Source organism: Crinia signifera, chromosome 11 (genome assembly GCF_055691185.1).
Source record: "Crinia signifera chromosome 11, ASM5569118v1, whole genome shotgun sequence".
In the NCBI taxonomy this organism is placed as follows: Eukaryota; Metazoa; Chordata; class Amphibia; order Anura; family Myobatrachidae; genus Crinia; species Crinia signifera.
In genome coordinates this window covers 3,993,741-4,016,302 of record NC_139227.1, presented here as the reverse complement: position 1 = coordinate 4,016,302, position 22,562 = coordinate 3,993,741, and the positions used below count along the sequence as shown (strand labels likewise).

The window sequence follows — 22,562 nt, the reverse complement described above, 5'->3', positions numbered from 1 at the left end:
CCAGAAAGCTCCTATGTGGTGACAAACCTGCGTTACAAAAAATATTTAGGAACATTTCTGTGTACGTAGAGAATAATAAAATCTTGCAGGACTGTGTAAGTGCAGCAAGTACTGTAGCTCGTTGATTTTGTAATCAGGAAATGAAGGTAACCACTGAGAAATGCCAGTATTTAGACTTAAAATATCTATAATAAAAGGGGTTCGGCCAGTCCAGTGGAGGAGTACATTTTTAAAAGAATTCCATGACGTGATACGATATGAAAAGGAGTTTGGTGAGAGTGCTGTTCTTAAAGGATTCAGTTGACTGCATCCTTTAAATCAGGGATGGGGAACCTTCGGCCCCCCAGCTGTTGGACTACACATCCCAGGATGCCTTGCTACAGTTTTCCCATTTGGCCATGCTAAAACAGTTGCAGGGCATGCTGGGATATGTAGTTCAACAGCTGGATAGCCAAGGTTCCTTATTCCCTGCTTTAAATCACAGAGAAAACATAGGTTTAAAAGGACTGAAAAGGCCCAGCCAGCTGTCATAACAGCATTGTCTCTTACCCAGCTACGTCCTGATCTCTAGAGGCCAGACTGAGTTTACAGCTTCTTGTGCTAATACTCGGAGAAGGCAGATTCCGGTCTGCAGAGAGCTACATAACCTTATTCCAGTCTGTTAGTACTGCTACTTGTGGGACGTTCTCTGCAGGATTCCAGCTTCATTTTGCTGCATGGTGAATTACAGGATTCTGCAGGTGGACTGTACTAACTAGTCATCCTTATCACACCTGCAGCATTAACCCATTCCAGCCCAGTCAGTGTTACTGCTGGTCCAGCCCAGCTCCTGGAGCAATAACCTGGTTCCACATTGGTGCCCCTATTATTGCCGGTGCAGTCAGCTCTTACTGTATAGCGTAACCGAATCCAGCCAGCAGTTACAGTACACGGTCACCTGCCCAGTATATCCTCTAGGGCAGGCCTGGCCAACCTGTGGCACTCGGGATGTTGTCAAACTACAAATCCCATCATGCCTTGCCACAGTTTTGCTATAAGGGAGTGCTAAAACTGTGGCAAGGCATGCTGGGATTTGTAGTTGCACAACATCTGGAGAGCCACAGGTTGGCCTGTCCTGGTCTAGGGGTAACCCAGTTCCAGCTAGAGTCGAGCCTGCCACTACTCCTACACCAGCCTTGGAGAAAAGTTACATGTGAGCTTCTCACTTCCTACATACCAGCTGTACTAGCAAGCACACCACATTGATTCCTGCAAGTACATCACTAATCCAAGCTGTGACCCAGGATTCACAAGCTCTCACACACACACACACACAGCTTTGTGCTCAACTACAAAATTGGCTTTAAATATCTATGCTGAAAAGGGGAAGGAAAACAATATATCATTGAGAACACAGATACAGGTCATGATTGTAGTAAGCATTAAATACATGTACAGAAAGAAACAATGAAATGCTGGAACGGTAACTGACCTGGTGTGTAGGTAAACCGCTGGCACTGGCTGCGCTTCCTTTTCCCATTGCACAGATAAAACTGTACTTGAACTCCTGTCACAATTGACTTGTTGTGGTAGGGAGGAATTTCAACAACAATTTCAGTCTGAAAAGGAAGCAATTATTCCACTGAGTACAACATGAAATAAAGCCTGCATATCCTAATATGTACCCACAAGCAAACGTATTCAAAGCAAGAATATTTGTAATTCTTCAGTAAAACATGAACCATTTGTATATTTCGCTGCCTTAAACCAATAACCGCATCAAGCATCAATACGAGTACGAATTGCCGTATTTTCGGGATAGCAAATGTCAAAAATAAGTGTATTTCTGGATACAAATACACCTATTTTTTTTTTACAAATTTCCTTTAGTAAATTTCCCCCTTTGTGTGTAAATTGGGACATCACAATGTTATCCGGACAGATGGTTATGCTCATCATTTGCCTTATTAGGCGGGTATGCAATCCAGGATCACGGCGGTCGATCTCTCCCGACAGCAACTCAGCAGGTGGGATTCTATACAGAAGTACGCACATTTGGATTTCCGAATTACTTTCTTAGCCCATTATAATTTACGTTATGACACAATGGGGGTTATTCTAGTCCATTCTTTCTGACAAAATCCTTCTTAGATGGACAAAACCATGTGCACTGCAGGTGGGGCAGATGTAACTTGTGCAGAGAGAATTAGATTTGGGTGGGGTTTTTCTTCAAAGTGAGATCTATATTGAAGTGTAAAATCATGCAGTCAGTATTTTCCCTGCACAGAAACAAAATAACTCACCCAAATCTAATTCTCTCTGCACATGTTACATCTGCCCCCCTGCAGTGCACATGGTTTTGTCCATCTAAGAAGGATTTTGTCAGAAAGAATTAACTAGAATAAACCCCAATGTTCTCTTATAAAGGCATGGGTGCTACACAGATTTTGGCTAGAATTATTATTATTGCACACCTATAGTCTGCAGAACCACACATTATTTAAATGGGAGATTTAAAAACTAACCACCAGACAGCAGCTCCCCAGGCGTTCTCAAATGCAATAAATCACATGTAAAAATTCCACATCAAGTGCCAAATCGTATTAAGCCCTATTGGGAAGTGGCCTTGGACCAGTGCATGGAGGCCTTCGGGACTGTTCTTTGACAGGAGTTATTTTTGGAAAGGAAATCTATGTTGCTTGATATTGAAACAGGAGGTTTTCCACTGCAATACAAAATGGGACTTTACATTGGTACCTCCACTCAGGAACAATTATTTACATTTTTTGAATCCAATCATTGGTATATTAGTGCCAACTATAGTCTGCTGTGCGTGAGAAGTGAGGTTCCTTGTTCAAAAAGAGTAATATTTGTTGCAGAAGCTCGGTCTCGGACACCAGATCTTATCACTTACATTCTGTAATATCCTTCCTCCTTCTGCGGTAACACTTTCTGTTTATTCATTTTTATGTTTTGGAATAGGTCACCATTCTTTTACCATACTTCTAATAATTTATCCACACTGAACATGGCGGAAGGCACTGGATAATTCTTTGTTGGAAAGTTTTTAATGCAACATTTTAGATTTTCTCTCCTATTTCCTCTGCTGCATTTTTTTTTGTGCATTTATTTAAAAAAAATGTTCAAAAAACTGCTCACCATTTGTCTCCTTTCAGACACTATTTTTGCCTCTACTTCCCACTGCGGACGTCCATCTAAGATACAAAGAAAACAAAAAAATGAAACTAAGACATGTAGACTTGATCCAGTGATTTTTAATAAAAAAAATAAAATAAATTGAGCATTGTACCCATTTTATAATCAAAGGAGCACACACACATAACTTTAGCTTTTTTGTTTTTGATGTTGTTTATAGTGTTTGTTACATTTCATTTTCGTATATGCATGTTTTTTATTAGGTATTGTTATACCAATCATTTTGACGGTTTGTCCTATGCCAGTATTAGTGGTGCCATCTGGGTTGGTTTATATTGACCTCTACGCTCCTCCCAAGATCTGCGTCTCTCATCCACACTCATTACTTGCTCCCATTCCCGACTGCAGGACTTTCTACGGGCTGCACACACTCTGTGGAATGCCCTCCCAAGCACAATAAGACTCTCCTCCAGTCTCCAAACCTAAAAGCCTTCCCTAAAAACTCATCTCTTCAGGAAAGGTTATCAAATTCCAGAACCAGTCACAGAACCTTGCATTCTGGTGGAATCGATGCAATAAAGAATACAGTATCTATCCTTATGTATCAATGCCTGTTTCCCTATAGAATGTAAGCTTGCAAGCAGGGCCCTCCTACATTTTGACTGTCTGTAAATACCCTGTTTTGTTGTATCACTGTCCCCTTTGTAAAGCGCAATGGAATATGCTGCGCTATATAAGAAACGGTTAATAAATAAATAAAATAAATAAATATTACCTCTTCACACTGGACAGTTTCTGTGTTTACAGTAACATTGGATAATCATAGTTTTTAAACCTCATCTTATATGTGATATATGGACATTTTCACAGGTGGAACGCATCCCAAGATGGCCACCGCTATTGGTGGAACGCATGATGCATTTTCGGTCCTGGGGTCTTTTTTGATTACCAATTTAATAACTGTATGGTCACCAATCTTTGAAGGTGATGTGAGCATCCAGATGCACTAGAATGTGTTAAACAGAGTGAAATGAGGCGCTCTGTGGTTATGCTTTACATGGCGGCAGGTGGAACGCATCAGCTACTTCCGCTGGGCCGGATGGAATACATGATGCACTCCCGGTCTGGCGGTTGTGGCGTTTCTACCACATATACTAGTTTTTCTTTACAGATAGAGTTACAAGTTTAATTTGAGCAGTTTACCTAGCGAACATCTAGGTTTCCTCCGGTTGTTGTGTTGAAATTTTACATGGTTTGTAACTTATATTGTCCAGAGTGGAAACTCAGTGAGTGGTGACATGAATTCCTGTGGCTAGGTATATAAACTGACCCGGTGAGGCAGTATAGGTGTATCCGCTCCAGAGGATGGATGCCAGGTTGCTTTTCTCATGTTTTGACATAATGCTGTACTATTTCCTGATGATGGTCTGTCTAAGACCGAAACGTCACATTATGCCGGATGGTAGGTTATACTGTGCAATAAAATTCAACGTTAAAACCTAGATCTTGGTGGGTGCCCATTCTACCCAGGGCAAGGAGATACATGTGAGGTGGTTTGTATTCATTGTATTGTATTACATGTTTTGTCCTGATGAAGAAGCATTAATTAAAAGCTTTGAAACGTCAACTGCAGCATGATGGCCACCTGAGAGTGGATTATTGAGAGTGCCGCCTATTCTGTTTGTACGTTTTGGGTTTTGAAATCTGTGAGGTCATCTAGAGGTTTGCAAATTATCTATCCAGTGGGTGAGTTCACCTTTCCTATTTCTAAAGTAATCAAAAAGTGGGTTTGTTAATTTAGGAACTTTAATATAAAATGACGTTTTATAAAAACGTACTGCTTTTTTGGGGGGGCAGAAGTACACAGTAACATAGTCACACCAAAAAGACAGACACCCTGCTTCTGACACCTGTCTCCGAAAGGATCAAAACTACATTTTAAAATGTATTTTAAATAATACATCTTCAATGACACCTCAAAAGGGTTGTGTTGACTATTGTATATTTACCCAGCAATCCATTTAGTAGAGCATTTCATGTATAAAAGGCATATTGTTTGGACAGCTGCTTACAACATTCGTAAATATTAATGCGATTCTCTTACATAATACAAGACATCAATTATTTACCTTAATTACAGTAAAAATAATAGATTTGGTATAGTCACTTGGATTGAAATATTCTGTATAAATATTTAAGTATCTATTTTATGTTCTTGTATAAAGAAGCAATTCTTTTGTTAAACCATTAACCACACCAACAGGGTAATTAGTGCAGCAAATGCTTCCTGAAATTAAACATCTCCACTCAGAAATCACTTTGCACCCGTCATTGCTTTCTGCACGGAATTGAACAGAAATATTCACAGCTTGTAGGGAAGGTGGCGGGATACCATAAACTCCGGAATGAGCCGTCAGTATCGCTTTATAAATTGCATGACGTTTACCAGAGATAAAATTACTGTACGTGATCTACGCTGGATTTAGGCCTCATGGGGCCCTAGGCAAGATACCATTTTTGTGCCCCCTTCCTTCAAACAATCCATAGCAGGTTATTTTTGTACTGCTTGTAGGCGGCACATGCGCAGTCTCACGATAATTGCTCAGTTGTGGGAATTGCTTATAAATATTAATAAGGCCCTAGGTCTTTTAGAAGTAGAGTTAAAAGCGGTGTCACATCGTTATAGTAAACGGACCATCCACATAGAGCGGATTAATTAATTGTGTTTCAAGGCAAGTCCCTACTACGTCAATGCATTCTCAGGAATATTGGTTCAGGGCTTTTTATGTCTTTCTGGATAGGATCTATGCGTATCAATGAGTGTGTAAAGGAGGAGACTATTCCACCTTACACAGCAGCTAAAAACGGTATACTCTGGACCTGGGTCTAAATCTACACAGATATTTAGATGTTAAATCCAAACCCAATTCATTATACCAACACATCCTTCTAAGCCAAACACGGTCCCTCTCCTTACTAGAAAGAGGGGTATCTCCCTGTTAATCCATGCATACAGCACACAAGCCTAATCTGAAAGAGTGCTTTGGGCACCTTTACAGAGATAGATCAATATGTCTGAAGGTGCCCATACACAGTACCATGAACTTCATGCTTTTAGTACTCGATTGCATGGTCTCTATTACAATGTGTTTGAATCTCCCATGGACATTTAATGGTCATCCTTTAGCATGCTAGGTATGCTTACTTGTGTATTTGTAATCAGGTTTAAGTCAGGGGAAGGAGGGCACCAGCATTTATGTTGCCTCCGGGCAGCTGGGATGAACTTACGGCACTGTGTGACTGTATCCAGCTCCCAATTCCTCACTCAGCCAGTGACTGCCTCTATCCCCCTGCTCCGCACAGCTACGTGATGGCAGTGCCAGCTGCTACTGTGCTGGACAGCGGGTATTGCGTGCTAGAAGTCAAACATGGCTCCTCTGGGAACATTTTGGATGGCCAGGAAATATTTATGGTTCCATTGTTACTCACTGGGCCCTAGGCGGGTGCTTAGGTTTGTGGTAATTACGCCTCTGTATGTGATCGATGAAAGATTATTACTGTATTACAGTGGGTAAGAAATTGGATTTGCCAAGTACTTCCAAGGACCCCAGTAACTAGTATTTATCACAGATTTTACAGTGCGTACCTAAGGCACATAATCCATGATATGCTTACCCAGATCCCGTGTGTTATGGCACAAAAAAACAAATGGGACATGCTTTTCCCAGAGGGGAAAAACCCTGGCTTTTTTGACCATCTTTCAAAAATATCCTTTCTTCTGGATAAAAATGATCATAGCTAATTGGATCCCTCCCCCCTCCCTTTATAGTAATTATTTATCAACCACTGATAAGGGAAAAAACACTAACAGGGTTTCTAAAAAAATGTTGTTTAGGCCTCATAGCTTAATAAAACACCCATTACTAGTGTGATTCCCTGCAGTCACAGCTGTTCATTCTCTTACATATGTGGTAACCAGCCAAGGCTGGCAAGGAATGAAGTACACTAATTATTTTATTTCGCATCGCAAAAGATTGCGCTTACAGTAATTCACATCAGAGGGGACAAGCACCTGCAGGAGATGCACATCTGTGCCAACTGCGTCACAATTCCACCTTCACAACCTTACCGCTTGCATGTACCTAGCATCTTCTATTATCAGACGGAGTAGGGCACATAACTAAAATGTAAGCCAAGGTAGAACTACATCATCCAAAGTGGTATAGCATTTAAATATACGGCACTTACTCAAAATATATAAGGAATTCTACTAATGTGGTCATTTACACCCGTAGTGAATTATTTCTATACCCTTCCCAACAAAGGTAAAGCATAGCACATTTCTGTGAATACAAAGATATTGTGGAAACAAAAATTTGGAACAAATAATCGGTGGAATTGTCGAATTGTTTTTTTTTTTTTTTTTAAATAATAAAAATAATTTCTTAATAAAAATTATGCAAATTAAAAATAAAAAAATTATATATATATGTCAATATCTATTTAATACTGTTTTTAAACCTTTCAATTACACTTAATACATCTACATATTGTTAACTATATTATTGTGCATGATGTTTACTGTGTACCAATCATATCGTTAACTGTGCATGCTCCCGTGGGTCGCTATCGATCCAATTAAATCAGACTGCAACATCAGGGACTGCATGCTCGGCAGGGGTCCGGGTGCTGTGTCACTGAACTTGATTGTTCGTTTTCAGCGATAGTTTGTTTTATTTTGGCCACTGCCAACACTGATAACTGCAAAATTGTATAGTGTACACCGTTTTATTTCTACATTTTAAACGTGCAATCCTGCAACTGCATATACAATGCTAAATATAACATTTAAACATTTTTAGCGCCGACTCGTACATATATTTTTAAAAATGGCGAGAACGACATTGAGTTTATTGGTGATATCAGGTGTCTGGCTAAAGTCACAATGATGATAATCAAAATGCATTTAAATAGCGTTAAGAATGAAGTGAACATTGTACAATCTAATGAGGAATACCTTAAATTAGGTATAACAAAACTGCAGCATAATCTTTTCAACGTAAAGGGTATAAAATATTTTGAATGGATCCTACCTTGCCCCTTCTCAACGAAGATCACTTTGGACTCAGGCAGTAAGTTGGATCCCGTGATAATCATCTCGGTTCCTCCAGTTACGGTACAGGTACTTAGGTTATATTTATCCACCTGCGGTAACTCTTGGGCAGATCGCTGAGCTGCCACCAGAGGTAAAGAGAAAAAAGAAAGAAAAGGAGGTTGATACACACCGGACGGATACAGACAAAATAAAAGGACAAAAACCACAAACATTACTAGTTTTCAAATGCAAACATGGTCATTAAAGGGTATGCTACAAGCACTAGGAAATCATTATAGGAAACGGACTTTAATGTTTTTGGTTTTATTAAAAAATCCTTTGTCATAAAGCGAAACGTTGAAGTCCAGTGTTACTGCTTCATGATTATACGACAACCTCTACATTTACTTCGGGAGGGCTCCCAGCACCTTTACTTTGCATTGACTTTAGAGGACTTGTAATCCCAAATAATATTTAGTATGGAGAAGGTTCTCACCATCACTTTGAATGTGCAAAAAAGTCTTGATTCCATTGTCAATCACATGAAAACATCATATCTGGTCGACGTTTCTCTCCTTAGCAGGGATCTTTGTCAAGACATCAGGGTATAACAAACACAGTAGGTAGCGGACTAGCTGTCAAAGCTTTCGCTTACAAATACCGGTTGAGTATACCTTATCCGAAATGCTCGTGACCACAAGCATTTTGGATAAGGGATTTTTCCAGATTTTGGAATTTTTCCCCCCCATACTTACCTGGTCCCCTGGTGGTCACCAGACGGGTTTCAGAATCCTCTTCAGCAACATCTGCGTGCCCAGGGGTGCATTGCGCGAGTGCCAGAGACGTCACCCGTGCACTAGCGCAATGTACCCCTGGGACCGGAGATACCGCTAAAGAGGATCCTGAATGCCGCCGTGGACATCAAGAGGGGGGGGGGGGGTTAAGGTTAGTAGAAAAAATATTCTAAAATACCACGGTTTTCTGAATATTTCGGTTTTTGGTATACACTGATGAGACAGACCCGACCTGAGTAATTTATTAATAAAACACAATGCCAGGATACTGCATGTAATTGCTTATCCCAAGCAAAAAGACTGTGGGCTGGTTACCACATGGCATGAAACATATCACCGGAGGCAAGCTGCTTACACAGACCGGTCAGACCATCCACACTCACAAGGACCCCGCATGACATCCACACTCTGGATTGCGTTGTAGAGCACGGAAGGTGAGCGTCGCAGGGCATGGATGGCGCGTTTCGTCAGATAGACTTTGTCAGAGGTGATAGGTTTCACGTCATGTGGTAACCAGCCCACACAGTATTTTACTTGCATACATACAATAACTTCATGCGATAAAATACAGCTAGAAAAGTTTAACAAATAACAATTTACCAAGTGTATGCAATACTTACAACATTCAATGGGTATGGACGCCGTTTGCAAGGACAAGACTTTCCCATTAGGCTGGGGTATGTGGACTCTGAACACCAAGCGCACACGTGTATTCTTCCTACCAATGTCCGTCTCACCTTTACGCAGTTCAATATCAGAATTCCGCAGTTTCAGAATACCAGCACAGTCAATGCTGAAACAGAAGTAGGATATTGGTTCCATGTGAACAAGACATTAGCACATCAGATTTTCTCATAAAGAAATGTTACAGAATATATATGGTTTATTTGTACCGATGAGGACTAGTAAAGAGAGGCAGCAACAAGTTCGGAAATAGTGCGGTATCAAAGAACAATTAGCCTGCAATGTGCAAAGACACACAAAACGTGGCTGAGTGTGATGCGGTCTTGCAGTGCTGGGTACATGGTATGGTACCGGTTTAGGTTCACGGCGGCAGATATATGTGTGCAGCGGCGGCCATTACATCTTTAAAATAATATGTCAAATGACTATCCGGCTTCTGATTGGCTGAGATAGCGCACTCTCAGCCAATCAGCGGCCGCTGGGAAGGAGCCGTATATACATATACACCACCTTAGTAATTGCGTCAGTGTCCTGTCCCCTGATGCAACGGGCTTAATTTACCATGTACTTGTCCTAAATTGCCTTGTACTGTGATTCGTCATTGGTTTTTTGCTTATTTATGTATTTTTATGCACTGCGGAACCCTCGTGGCACCGTATAAACAAACAACGATAGAAATAACGTATAGAACTGTGTATTGCATGGTGTTATGCCCAATTCTGCAGCATTTTGTGTATATTCCATGCAATGCCATTTTGTAAGGCGTTTAATTCATTTATACATTTTCACGGTCTACCCAAAATAAATTAAAACATTCAAAAATGTATACAGGTTTGTTCAGACTTCATGATGAAGAGGGTGAAGTAGTAGACGTCTAGACGTTCATCATATTGTACCAAATGTTAGGGGCGTACAAGGGCCGATTTTAGACCTATTTGTATGCGATCTTTCTAGCTCGTGTAGAAATTAAGCATGGTTCCAAGTGTCGCCATAGCCTGACTAGATCTAGACAGATCACCCGTGTGCCAGTGTTATTACCAGAGATCAGCACAGATCGGTCAGAACACATCACTGGTGCATAGCATGTGTGTCAGCGATGTGTGCTACACTACATCCCTCCGTATAGGGCTGAAGTCACTACGTGTGTGCTACACTACATCCCTCCGTATAGGGCTGAAGTCTCTACGTGTGTGCTACACTACATCCCTCCGTATAGGGCTAAAGTCACTACGTGTGTGCTACACTACATCCCTCCGTATAGGGCTAAAGTCACTACGTGTGTGCTACACTACATCCCTCCGTATAGGGCTAAAGTCTCTACGTGTGTGCTACACTACATCCCTCCGTATAGGGCTGAAGTCACTACGTGTGTGCTACACTACATCCCTCCGTATAGGGCTAAAGTCACTACGTGTGTGCTACACTACATCCCTCCGTATAGGGCTAAAGTCACTACGTGTGTGCTACACTACATCCCTCCGTATAGGGCTAAAGTCACTACGTGTGTGCTACACTACATCCCTCCGTATAGGGCTGAAGTCACTACGTGTGTGTGCTACACTACATCCCTCCGTATAGGGCTGAAGTCTCTACGTGTGTGCTACACTACATCCCTCCGTATAGGGCTGAAGTCACTACGTGTGTGCTACACTACATCCCTCCGTATAGGGCTGTAGTCACTACGTGTGTGCTACACTACATCCCTCCGTATAGGGCTGAAGTCACTACGTGTGTGCTACACTACATCCCTCCGTATAGGGCTGTAGTCACTACGTGTGTGCTACACTACATCCCTCCGTATAGGGCTGAAGTCTCTACGTGTGTGCTACACTACATCCCTCCGTATAGGGCTAAAGTCACTACGTGTGTGCTACACTACATCCCTCCGTATAGGGCTAAAGTCACTACGTGTGTGCTACACTACATCCCTCCGTATAGGGCTAAAGTCTCTACGTGTGTGCTACACTACATCCCTCCGTATAGGGCTGAAGTCACTACGTGTGTGCTACACTACATCCCTCCGTATAGGGCTAAAGTCACTACGTGTGTGCTACACTACATCCCTCCGTATAGGGCTAAAGTCACTACGTGTGTGCTACACTACATCCCTCCGTATAGGGCTAAAGTCACTACGTGTGTGCTACACTACATCCCTCCGTATAGGGCTGAAGTCACTACGTGTGTGCTACACTACATCCCTCCGTATAGGGCTGAAGTCTCTACGTGTGTGCTACACTACATCCCTCCGTATAGGGCTGAAGTCACTACGTGTGTGTGCTACACTACATCCCTCCGTATAGGGCTGAAGTCACTACGTGTGTGCTACACTACATCCCTCCGTATAGGGCTGAAGTCTCTACGTGTGTGCTACACTACATCCCTCCGTATAGGGCTGAAGTCACTACGTGTGTGCTACACTACATCCCTCCGTATAGGGCTGAAGTCTCTACGTGTGTGCTACACTACATCCCTCCGTATAGGGCTAAAGTCACTACGTGTGTGCTACACTACATCCCTCCGTATAGGGCTGAAGTCTCTACGTGTGTGCTACACTACATCCCTCCATATAGGGCTGAAGTCTCTACGTGTGTGCTACACTACATCCCTCCGTATAGGGCTAAAGTCACTACGTGTGTGCTACACTACATCCCTCCGTATAGGGCTGAAGTCACTACGTGTGTGCTACACTACATCCCTCCGTATAGGGCTGAAGTCTCTACGTGTGTGCTACACTACATCCCTCCGTATAGGGCTAAAGTCACTACGTGTGTGCTACACTACATCCCTCCGTATAGGGCTGAAGTCTCTACGTGTGTGCTACACTACATCCCTCCGTATAGGGCTGAAGTCACTACGTGTGTGCTACACTACATCCCTCCGTATAGGGCTGAAGTCACTATGTGTGGGCTACACTACATCCCTCCGTATAGGGCTGAAGTCACTATGTGTGTGCGAGACTTTAATGCTCAAGCTAAATTATGCCCCTTTCAGACCGCACTTTTTACCCGTTATTTTGCCATTTTACAACAGTAATTTGTGCAGTCTGAAAGGTGCAGGGTGAATTTACCGGTTCTATTGAATTGTTATTTCTAAAAACGGTAATAAAGCAGGGTCCTACACGTTTCAGACCCGTTATTTTTCATCCACTGTTTTCTATGGGTTAAAACGGGTTCAGTGTTGTGAAGGAACAAAAACTGCATTGGAATAGCGTTTAAAGACATGCGGTGTGAAGGGGGTTTTAGCTGGCAGACCTGTTTTTAGAAACGTTTTAAAATACCTGGTCGAAGCCAGTTTTGCTGTATGAAAGCAGCATTAGTGCATTTAACATCTTCAATCATGCTTCCTGAAGCCCTGATTTGCACCCTTCTTGTGCACACAATTCCATAATCATGCATAGTACCATATGAATCAGTGCACTTTCATTTGTTACACCTTTCCTTAACCTAATGCAATCACTAAAGATGGGTCCACACCTATATGAAAATCAATAATTTGCTCCCAAACGCTTCAAAATGGACAAAAACTATTTGGACAAATCTGTTCGCTCAAATGGATGTAACCAATTGGTCTGGACTGTTGTCCGTTTCCCAGATTTGGGAGCGAATAATCCAAACTCATTTTCTCCTACAAATTACCAGATTTTTGTCCCCGCCAGACAGATTGGACAGATAAATCTTTAGGTGTGTACCTATCCTAAGTAATGGACTAGGATTTCCTAGAAGATTTTTCATTTTAATTCGCATTATGGCAAAACACACCTGGCACACATATTGTTTTCTGGTAGAAGAGGGATCTCCAGGACTTTGGTGCTGGTGATAATAATCTCCTGACTAGCAGTGGCCACAGTTTTCCCAGTGATTCGGTGCACCTGGTAGAATGCATGCGGCCTCAGGTAACGGTCATCAGCTGTTCCAATAAACATTTGTAGGTTAACAGGCTTTTCTGTGTAACCTGTAAGCTGCGGGAACAAACACAGAAGGCAGAATTAACCATACAGGGCGGAATTAGCTTACTGATACATTTTACATATTTGCTATGAGGCGAGAGGTTTCACTCAAGTGTTTCAACAGTTATGTTAAAACAATTCGTGAAACTACATAAACTTCATTGAAAGGAATTTCAAAATTCTTCCCTATGGCAATATATTACGATTTTTAAATGGTTTCTGGCACTCAAGAGTTTTGGATTTTATTAAAACCCTATGAGGCATTGATTGCTCCCAGGTGAATTTATGTGCAAGTGATACAATTTATCAGTGACTTTATTACACACACAAAAAATACCTACATTATTCTAGCAGGTGGAGACACTGACGTATACACACACACTATAGGAAGACGGCACTGTGCGTCAATCACTTATGAAAAAGGTCCCGTTAGTTCAACTGCAGAATTTAAACCCGATGAAGAATCCCCAAGTACAGTTAAAGTGTGTGCTCAGTTGCCATGTATAGGTTTGACCTTACAAACACTGTAGGAGGTTCCTTCCACTATTTGAACACCATCTGCAAGAGTTGGGAGTAGCAGCAGCAGTCAACATGCTGACATTGAGATTCAGGATGTCACTGTAGAAGTACATCCGGATGAGGAGGCTATTGGTGTAGCTGGCGCTAAACAGAAGGTTGACGATGAAGAATTCCGATGATGGGGATGTGGTCTGTTTAAATAAGGCACCAGTGGAGACTGTTAGCCATGGGATGGAAAAGGACATTGTCAAAAAATTCACCTCTTCTATGTGGAATTAATTATACCAAAATTCAGACAAAAACAAGAACTGACAAGCCATATGTAGCCTGTGTAAATCCACAATAAGTAGGGTTATATTGGAACATCCTCCCTTATACGTCACTTGCAGCACATTCATCAAAAGTTAAATCGTGAAATTCTGAAACTTTGGCTGAGTGTAGCGACACCAAGCTCCCATTTCTCTGTTGTATCCAAGTGCCTGCAATCCCACCAACATCCTCATAGTCAATGTCCTCCTCATATAGTCTATATTGTGTATCCTTACACACCTGAATCCTGAGATTGCTTCTTCCTATGCACCCCTCCCCCCACCACCCTCAAATGTTTTTAAGCAGGGACTAGCAATGACTGCACAAATGTGATGAAGGCATAATTTCAAGTAAGTCCTAATACTTTATAATGGTCAGTTTTCTTGGGGTAATTGTCTGGGTGCGGGGCCCCCCTGAGCTTGTCTGGCTGGACCACTTCAGGGCATCGCTACTTTACACATAGACTCACATAAACAGATCATCATTTTGCTATGTATGTCTTTTTAATATGTATTTTTTCACTTTTGACACACCCTTTATCACTATTAGTTGCTTACACATACCCTACATTCTATGACACTTCACACTCTACTACACTTCACAGCTATATTTTATTTAGGTGATGCCCCGGGGTGGTTTTGCTGGACTGGTTTGGGGGTGCCCTGCACCCCAGGCATGAACCCCATAGTGCTAGGGACCTGCTCTAAAGAGGTGACCTTAACGTGGTGGGCAGGTACATATCTTTGGCCACATGTATGCCAACATCCTCATAAATGAATTATAAAAGGAATATATGTTAGCAGTAATGAGTGCATAGTGCACCTGCAAACCCCCTCTGTCCTGCATACAGCTAAAGTTCTCAGCATGGTAGCGCCTCTCATTACCGGGTGTGCAGTCTAGGGCCCCCTCTTTACATGTAGTGTATACCTGTATGTGTCATGTATATCTGTATGGTCACTGTCTCTACTGTTACCTACCTGGCTGTTGCACAGCAATCCAATTCAAATTCCTAGTATATGCAAGTATACCTGGCTGGTGGTAATGTGAGCAGTCAGGAACAAGTTTTGACATCTGGTCCGGACTAAAGGAGCCTACAATTACGGACACGTCTACTGTCACTGCATGATGCGGTCACCCGTGAAAAGATGGTGGAGGATTTTTCAGTGATAGCATCCAAATAGGCATGTCACAGTCCCATTTCTAAAATTGCAGGCCCTTGTGTGTACTCAGAAAGCATTTTTAGTGCAGCCAGGAACCTTGTCAGTGATCGGCATAGGAGGTGACTTCCCACAAATGTGGAAAAGATGATGCTTATCAAAATGAATTAATAAATTCCACAAGGAAGACCTTTACCACCAATTAAAAGAGAAACAAGGAAATTGTGTGTTTCGCAATTAGCAGATGCTGGCACAGGGGTATTCACTCCCTTAACAATATTATATTAAGAAACAAATAGAGAAATGTACCAGCGCTGGCTGAATAATTTACAATACGGTATATCTGAAAATAAAGTACCGGTAGTTTCATTTCTAATAAAAAGACATTGTCGTTAATACGATATATCACAATAAATTTGTCAGAACATCATATGAAAAATAACAAAAAAAAGAGCAATTTTCTCTAGAGCTGTGTTTGTTGTCAATGATATGAAAAGTCTGGAAATATTGTAGAATATGATATTACCACTCCACGATGGTAGGGATGGGCTGATGGACTCATTCCATGATTCTGGAGGAATTGATGGACAGCGGAAGGATAAGGGAGACTGATTGTCCCACGTTCATAGACGTGTCCCCTGTGTCCGCCTATAAACTGGACTTAGTATTATTAGGAATTTTTGAGTCCTTGAGAGAACCACAGCTCGGTGTACTGGTACAGTCCCAAATATCAAATGGAGCGTTTCCAGTTTGCCGATTTGTCTGTTAACTCACAGGGTAGTTACCACTAATATATTTGTTTGTAGCAGCCATTAAATTACCTCTAATACGGTTGCTACACCGTCCTCCCCATCACAATAGCTTTTAACAAATGGACACCACCTTTGATTGTCTGCTGGGGGCTTATCAGGCCTGTTTGCCACGACCTGCAGGGATAAGGGAAAGAGGTGACTCAAGCCCACCCCTCAGAGAGTCCACAAGAGGACCAGGACAGGGACTTCTCCACAAAGCTCACCAGCCCGCCAAGGTACAGGGGTGTCCGGGGAGGTTTCGGCGGTCTTTCTTGGTCAGATGCACACTACCTCTGGAGATAGCCCAGGCCTGTATGAGCACACCTAAAACGCGGCCACTCCAGCCACTGGAAGTCACCAGTGTAGTCCCTTTCCCTTATAGTATAATAATTGTAAAAGTAGAAATGATAAAATAATAGTAGGCCTAATGCATGTTAAGTTGTGCGGATATGACAAATTGACTTCAGCTATACCCGTTGTGTGAAGGGGCCCTTTGGAATATATCGGGTCCAGCAACCCAGCAATCGGACTCGGGATAAAAGAGGTGTTATTCCTGGTCGGACCAGGGTTGCTGGGCAGTGTGAATGGGAATCCCATTCACGTCTGTGGAGGAGGCAGCGGAGTCATCTCAGTGCTGCCTCCTCCCTCACCAGATGCACCACAGCTCCACCTCACGGATAACGTTTGCGACCTTCCAATAAGCAGGGTCGCTGTGAGCAGCTAACCACCACAAATGGCAGGACACTCCCGTGTCCAAACCCCATTTGCCACCGGCATTTGTGATGTGAAAGGGCTACTACATAACTAGCAAACCCGTATACTTTCATACTACACGCTTCTTGGTATGTGCAATTGTATTAGACGTACAGGAAAATGGAGCTTACATTCAGATAAAAAGACCTACTCTGTGCCAGTCACCGATAACAAATCTATCTGGACTAAGATTGTATTTATTATCAGACTTTCTAAGCCGCTAGCTCCGTCCTGACAGCGGTCATCAGCTCTAAAAGAACCATTTAAAAATACATCCAGTGCTAACATTTTTAAGGACTCGCTAAAATTAGGATTGAAACAGTCCTAATAAATGGGATCTATGAAGCAGTTGACCTTAGATTTTGATATACTACTATAACAACACTGTCAGCAGACAGTGCATACCAGGGAACAGAGCCAGTCCTTGTGTGTGTTTCCCTGCTGTTTCCATAGCAAAAGCCAATGCCTGCGTAAGCTAAACCAAAGCTGAGTGACTAGAAAGGAAGCAGTGAAGGTCACGATGGGATAAGCTGAATGTTTGCAAGGTAGCACTAAAAGCCCAGACACAGGCAATGAAAGGGAACAGAATTTCATAGTACAGACAAACCATTTCAATTCACATTAAAGCTAGATTCAGCTTGGTGTTCTCAAAGCTTTCCTGTATACATCCTTAATGAGCCATAATCTAGAAATGTGCTGGATATAATGAGCTTTACAGAACTGTATATATCCTGTACAAAACGACTCCTACATAACTATATACTGCACAATAGGTCATGATCTGCACCATAGAATCGTATAGACTGTGCATCATGAGCTCTACAACAGAAATGTATATGTGCGGTACATTTACAGGGCCACATTTTACACACGTCCTTATTTGTCTGTAAGCCAGGATGTCCATGTTGTCTTTAGGCGTTGTGTATTTGTAATGAACTCACAGGACATGTGCCCAAGTGCACTACACAGGACAGTTTTATTCTGACAACTTTGACAAATAAACAGATATAGTGTGTACAGACAGTAAGATATGGCTTCCGATGTTGCCGATATAGTGAACATCGGAAGCCATATCATATACAGATTGCGCTCCCATGTAAGCTCAAATCGGCAGTGAAATAGAGAGGGCAGATCTGCACTATATAGACTAAATTGTGCCACTCCATGCATGCCGCGCGATGTGAGTCCCGATGGGATCTGATCGCATAGCACGGCATATCGCACCCGTGTGTACACAACATTAAACCCTTAAAGTATTTGGAAGCCCCAAAACATCTGCTAACACGATTAAACTAACAAAATGTATGTCACTTTTTAATTATTTTTAATAGATTCATTAAAAATAAGAAAAAACACACACACACAAGGAAAAATGTGTCTTTGATTAGCTAATTGTTCCAACACAAAGATCGCTCGTCATACAGAGTCTGTCAATTTTTTCCCCCCCAATTTTAAACACTGGATTGCTATAGCAAAAGGAAGATGGAGGAAGAATGTCTCATAAGAATAAGGATGGACCAGAAAATTAGGATAAAGGGAGCGGAGAATTTAGGATTTTGAAAATATATACTTAAAGAACGTTTAACCCCTTCAATGGCAATCTGGAGAATTTTCAGGGCTGTGCCTCAGTGCCCAGTCTGGCAAGCCTGGAAAATTCTCGGGATTGCCACTGTTTACAGCCGGCTGCCGGGGACAGGGACGTGGTGTGAGGGGCGCAGGTCCGGGCAGCCGCTGATTGACAGTGCAGCGGTGCTGCCCGGACCCAGGGAGGCAGTGGTGTTTTTTGTTTTTTTTTAAGGGAGCGCTCCCCATAAAAAAAACTCGCCCAGTGGGGAGCGCTCCCCCCCCCCAAAAAAAACACCACTGAAGGGGTTAATAGGGTAATGTAGCATTGGTGTATTTTATATGGCACTATATATCACAGCAGGCAAGAGATGCTGATACAGTACTTGCAGTTTTAGACTGTAATGTATGAGCTAGGAGAGAGCGGGTCTCGTCTTAAACGTCAGTGACAATTCCCACATGGTGCGCTGACATAATAGCACAGTTTTGTATAACCTATTTTAGGCAATGCTCAATTAACATTGCTACTACGGCTCACAACAGACTGATGTATGTGTACAAATAGCTCAGTTTGATTAAACTAGTTTAGGTAAAGTTTAATTTACTGTAGCATTAATACGGATTTTATTGTAAATATCTGGTTATATTTTCCCCTCTCAATCTGTTTAAAGGCCTGTACACACGGGGCGATTTGGGACTATTTTCTACACGATCCGACTAGATTGCTTGGAAAGTAAGCCTGGACCGCACCACATGTAGTGGCTGTAATGATTGCGTGGGTCTGAATACACCGGCTATCCTGCGAAGATCACAGCATAGTGCCTATTAGCGCATCGGTAAAACGCTGCTTCGCGTGGATCGTTTATCACACATCGCAGGTTATAATCCCACCCGTTTTCTTCGCTCTACTAATGCACGCCGCATCTCCTGCCAACCGGTTACTTTCTCCCACCTAGATTTTTCACTTACTGTTCCTGATCTCAGGAATTCCCCACCTCTCCCAAATCAGACTTCACTTCTTCACCAAACCCAGCCAACTCTCATACTAACCCACTGTTAAATGCTCACTTATACCCTTTCTGTGTCACCCATCTTCACCTACCATTTAGAATTTAAGCTTTCACAAGCAGGGCCCTCTTTCCTCATAAGCCCTTCCTTCTTTTATTAAACCATCTCCATACTTCCTCCAATGGCATCTAATTTGTTGGTAATACATATTTTGGTATAGTCTGCTATTGCAGATATGTTTATACACCCTGTACTTGTCCTATACAGTCTGTCTCAAACTAAGTTCCTGTTTTTTTGTGTTTACTCGTTTAGGATTGCTGTAACTGGGCGCTGCAGATCCCTTGTGGCGGCATATAAATAAAGGACAATAAAAAGAAAGTGACCAACAGGACTTAAATTATCTGAAGTCAGTAACTAGCCTCACATAGCTTCCACAAAAACAAAAAGATTTTAATTGTGGCTCCTTTCTGCCATAGGAGAAAGCTCCCTCAGTCTGGCAAGATCACGGCAGGAGTTCAGGAAAGATATGTTTAAGTGAGATGCAATAGAACATTGTACCCTATACCGGAATGTGCCAGATAAATGTTGAGGAGTGTCTGTGACACCTACAGTATGTAGTAAAAAGAACATGTGACTGAGCTAAAAATAGACACATCTGTCTAGTATGGGCATCATAATATAAAGTGATTGGGGAGACCTAAATGTCAACATTGATCTCTATGATTGTGGCACCTGAGCGTAAAGTATACAATAGGCGAGCCACCAAAATATCTGGGAGTGGGCAGATATGGGAGGAGCATGTTTGAGTGTTTTGAATATAGGTGCTGTTCAGGGAAGGTCATGTGCTAGAGACGTGTTTGTACATTACAGATCGTTTACTGTAGTATTTGGATAATAAGGGTATAGAACGGTCACGCACAGTAGCTTTAAACTTTATCTACTCATTCACTTACAAGGTGGAAAATCACTAAAGTTACTAACACATTTGAGGCAGTTAACAGTATTAGGTGTATCATTTATTTTTGCTTTGTTTTTCCTCATTGTGTTTCATTTTAGACAAAAAAAGTCTTGGGCATTCTATAAACATAATATAAAAGACAAAATGAATTGGCAAGAGAAATATATTTTTAGCGTTAAGACAGTATTATGAGTAAACATGTAGTACTGTACCTTCACAACTGGATGACCACCGGTGACTGCTTTCACAGCTCCACGACTTCCCTCCGTCTCATAGTGGGCTCGATGGTGAGTCTTTGGCTGCACCTCTACCTTCAGCTCACACTGTCCGTAATGGCTGGGTAAGGGCCAGTCTAATGGAGGCAGAGATGATGTCCTGATGTAGAGGAGAAGGGAGTTATTCAAAAGATATCTGTTGGCTAATGACACTAGGAATTTGTACAATACTGGCACTCCAATAACATTATATTGCTGCATTTAAACACTATAAAGTAAGCCAGATTAATTTATATAGCGCACTCTCTCCAACATAACTAAAAAGGCGCTTTACAGACATTAAAAACAATGCACATAATGCAGAGGATGTCGGTAGTACAGTAACCGACAATGCACATAATACAGAGGATGTTGGTAGTACAGTAACAGACAGTGCACATAATACAGAGGATGTCGTAGTACAGTAACAGACAATGCACATAATACAGAGGATGTCGTAGTACAGTAACAGACAATGCACATAATACAGAGGATGTAGGTAGTGCACTAACAGACAATGCACATAATGCAGAGGATGTCGGTAGTACAGTAACCGACAATGCACATAATACAGAGGATGTCGGTAGTACAGTAACAGACAATGCACATAATAGAGAGGATGTCGGTAGTACAGTAACCGACAATGCACATAATACAGAGGATGTCGGTAGTACAGTAACAGACAATGCACATAATAGAGAGGATGTCGGTAGTACAGTAACAGACAATGCACATAATAGAGAGGATGTCGGTAGTACAGTAACAGACAATGCACATAATACAGAGGATGTTGGTAGTACAGTAACAGACAATGCACATAATACAGAGGATGTAGGTAGGACAGTAACAGACAATGCACATAATACAGAGGATGTCGGTAGTACAGTAACAGACAATACACATAATACAGAGGATGTAGGTAGTACAGTAACGGACAATGCACATAATACAGAGGATGTCGGTAGTACAGTAACAGACAGTGCACATAATACAGAGGATGTAGGTAGTACAGTCACAGACAATGCACATAATACAGAGGATGTCAGTAGTACAGTAACAGACAATACACATAATACAGAGGATGTAGGTAGTACAGTAACGGACAATGCACATAATACAGAGGATGTCAATAGTACAGTAACAGACAATGCACATAATACAGAGGATGTAGGTAGGACAGTAACAGACAATGCACATAATACAGAGGATGTAGGTAGGACAGTAACAGACAATGCACATAATACAGAGGATGTCGGTAGTACAGTAACAGACAATACACATAATACAGAGGATGTAGGTAGTACAGTAACGGACAATGCACATAATAGAGAGGATGTCGGTAGTACAGTAACAGACAGTGCACATAATACAGAGGATGTAGGTAGTACAGTAACAGACAATGCACATAATACAGAGGATATAGATAGTACAGTCACAGACAATGCACATAATACAGAGGATGTCAGTAGTACAGTAACAGACAATACACATAATACAGAGGATGTAGGTAGTACAGTAACGGACAATGCACATAATACAGAGGATGTCAATAGTACAGTAACAGACAATACACATAATACAGAGGATGTAGGTAGT

At 41.9% G+C, this 22,562-nt stretch overlaps 1 protein-coding gene across 2 annotated transcripts in view; it reads right to left on the bottom strand.

The window, feature by feature from the left end:
- NFATC3 (nuclear factor of activated T cells 3) overlaps positions 1-22,562 on the bottom strand; it is an 85,068-nt gene that overhangs the window by 24,364 nt on the left and 38,142 nt on the right. For both annotated transcript variants that reach the window (XM_083164574.1, XM_083164573.1), the window contains exons 3-8: positions 20,925-21,087; positions 13,467-13,666; positions 9,645-9,817; positions 8,229-8,369; positions 3,139-3,194; positions 1,472-1,598 (exon numbers count right to left, since the gene is read on the bottom strand). In XM_083164574.1, the coding sequence (XP_083020700.1) occupies positions 1,472-1,598; positions 3,139-3,194; positions 8,229-8,369; positions 9,645-9,817; positions 13,467-13,666; positions 20,925-21,087 (860 nt within the window). The remainder of the gene's footprint in view (positions 1-1,471; positions 1,599-3,138; positions 3,195-8,228; positions 8,370-9,644; positions 9,818-13,466; positions 13,667-20,924; positions 21,088-22,562) is intronic.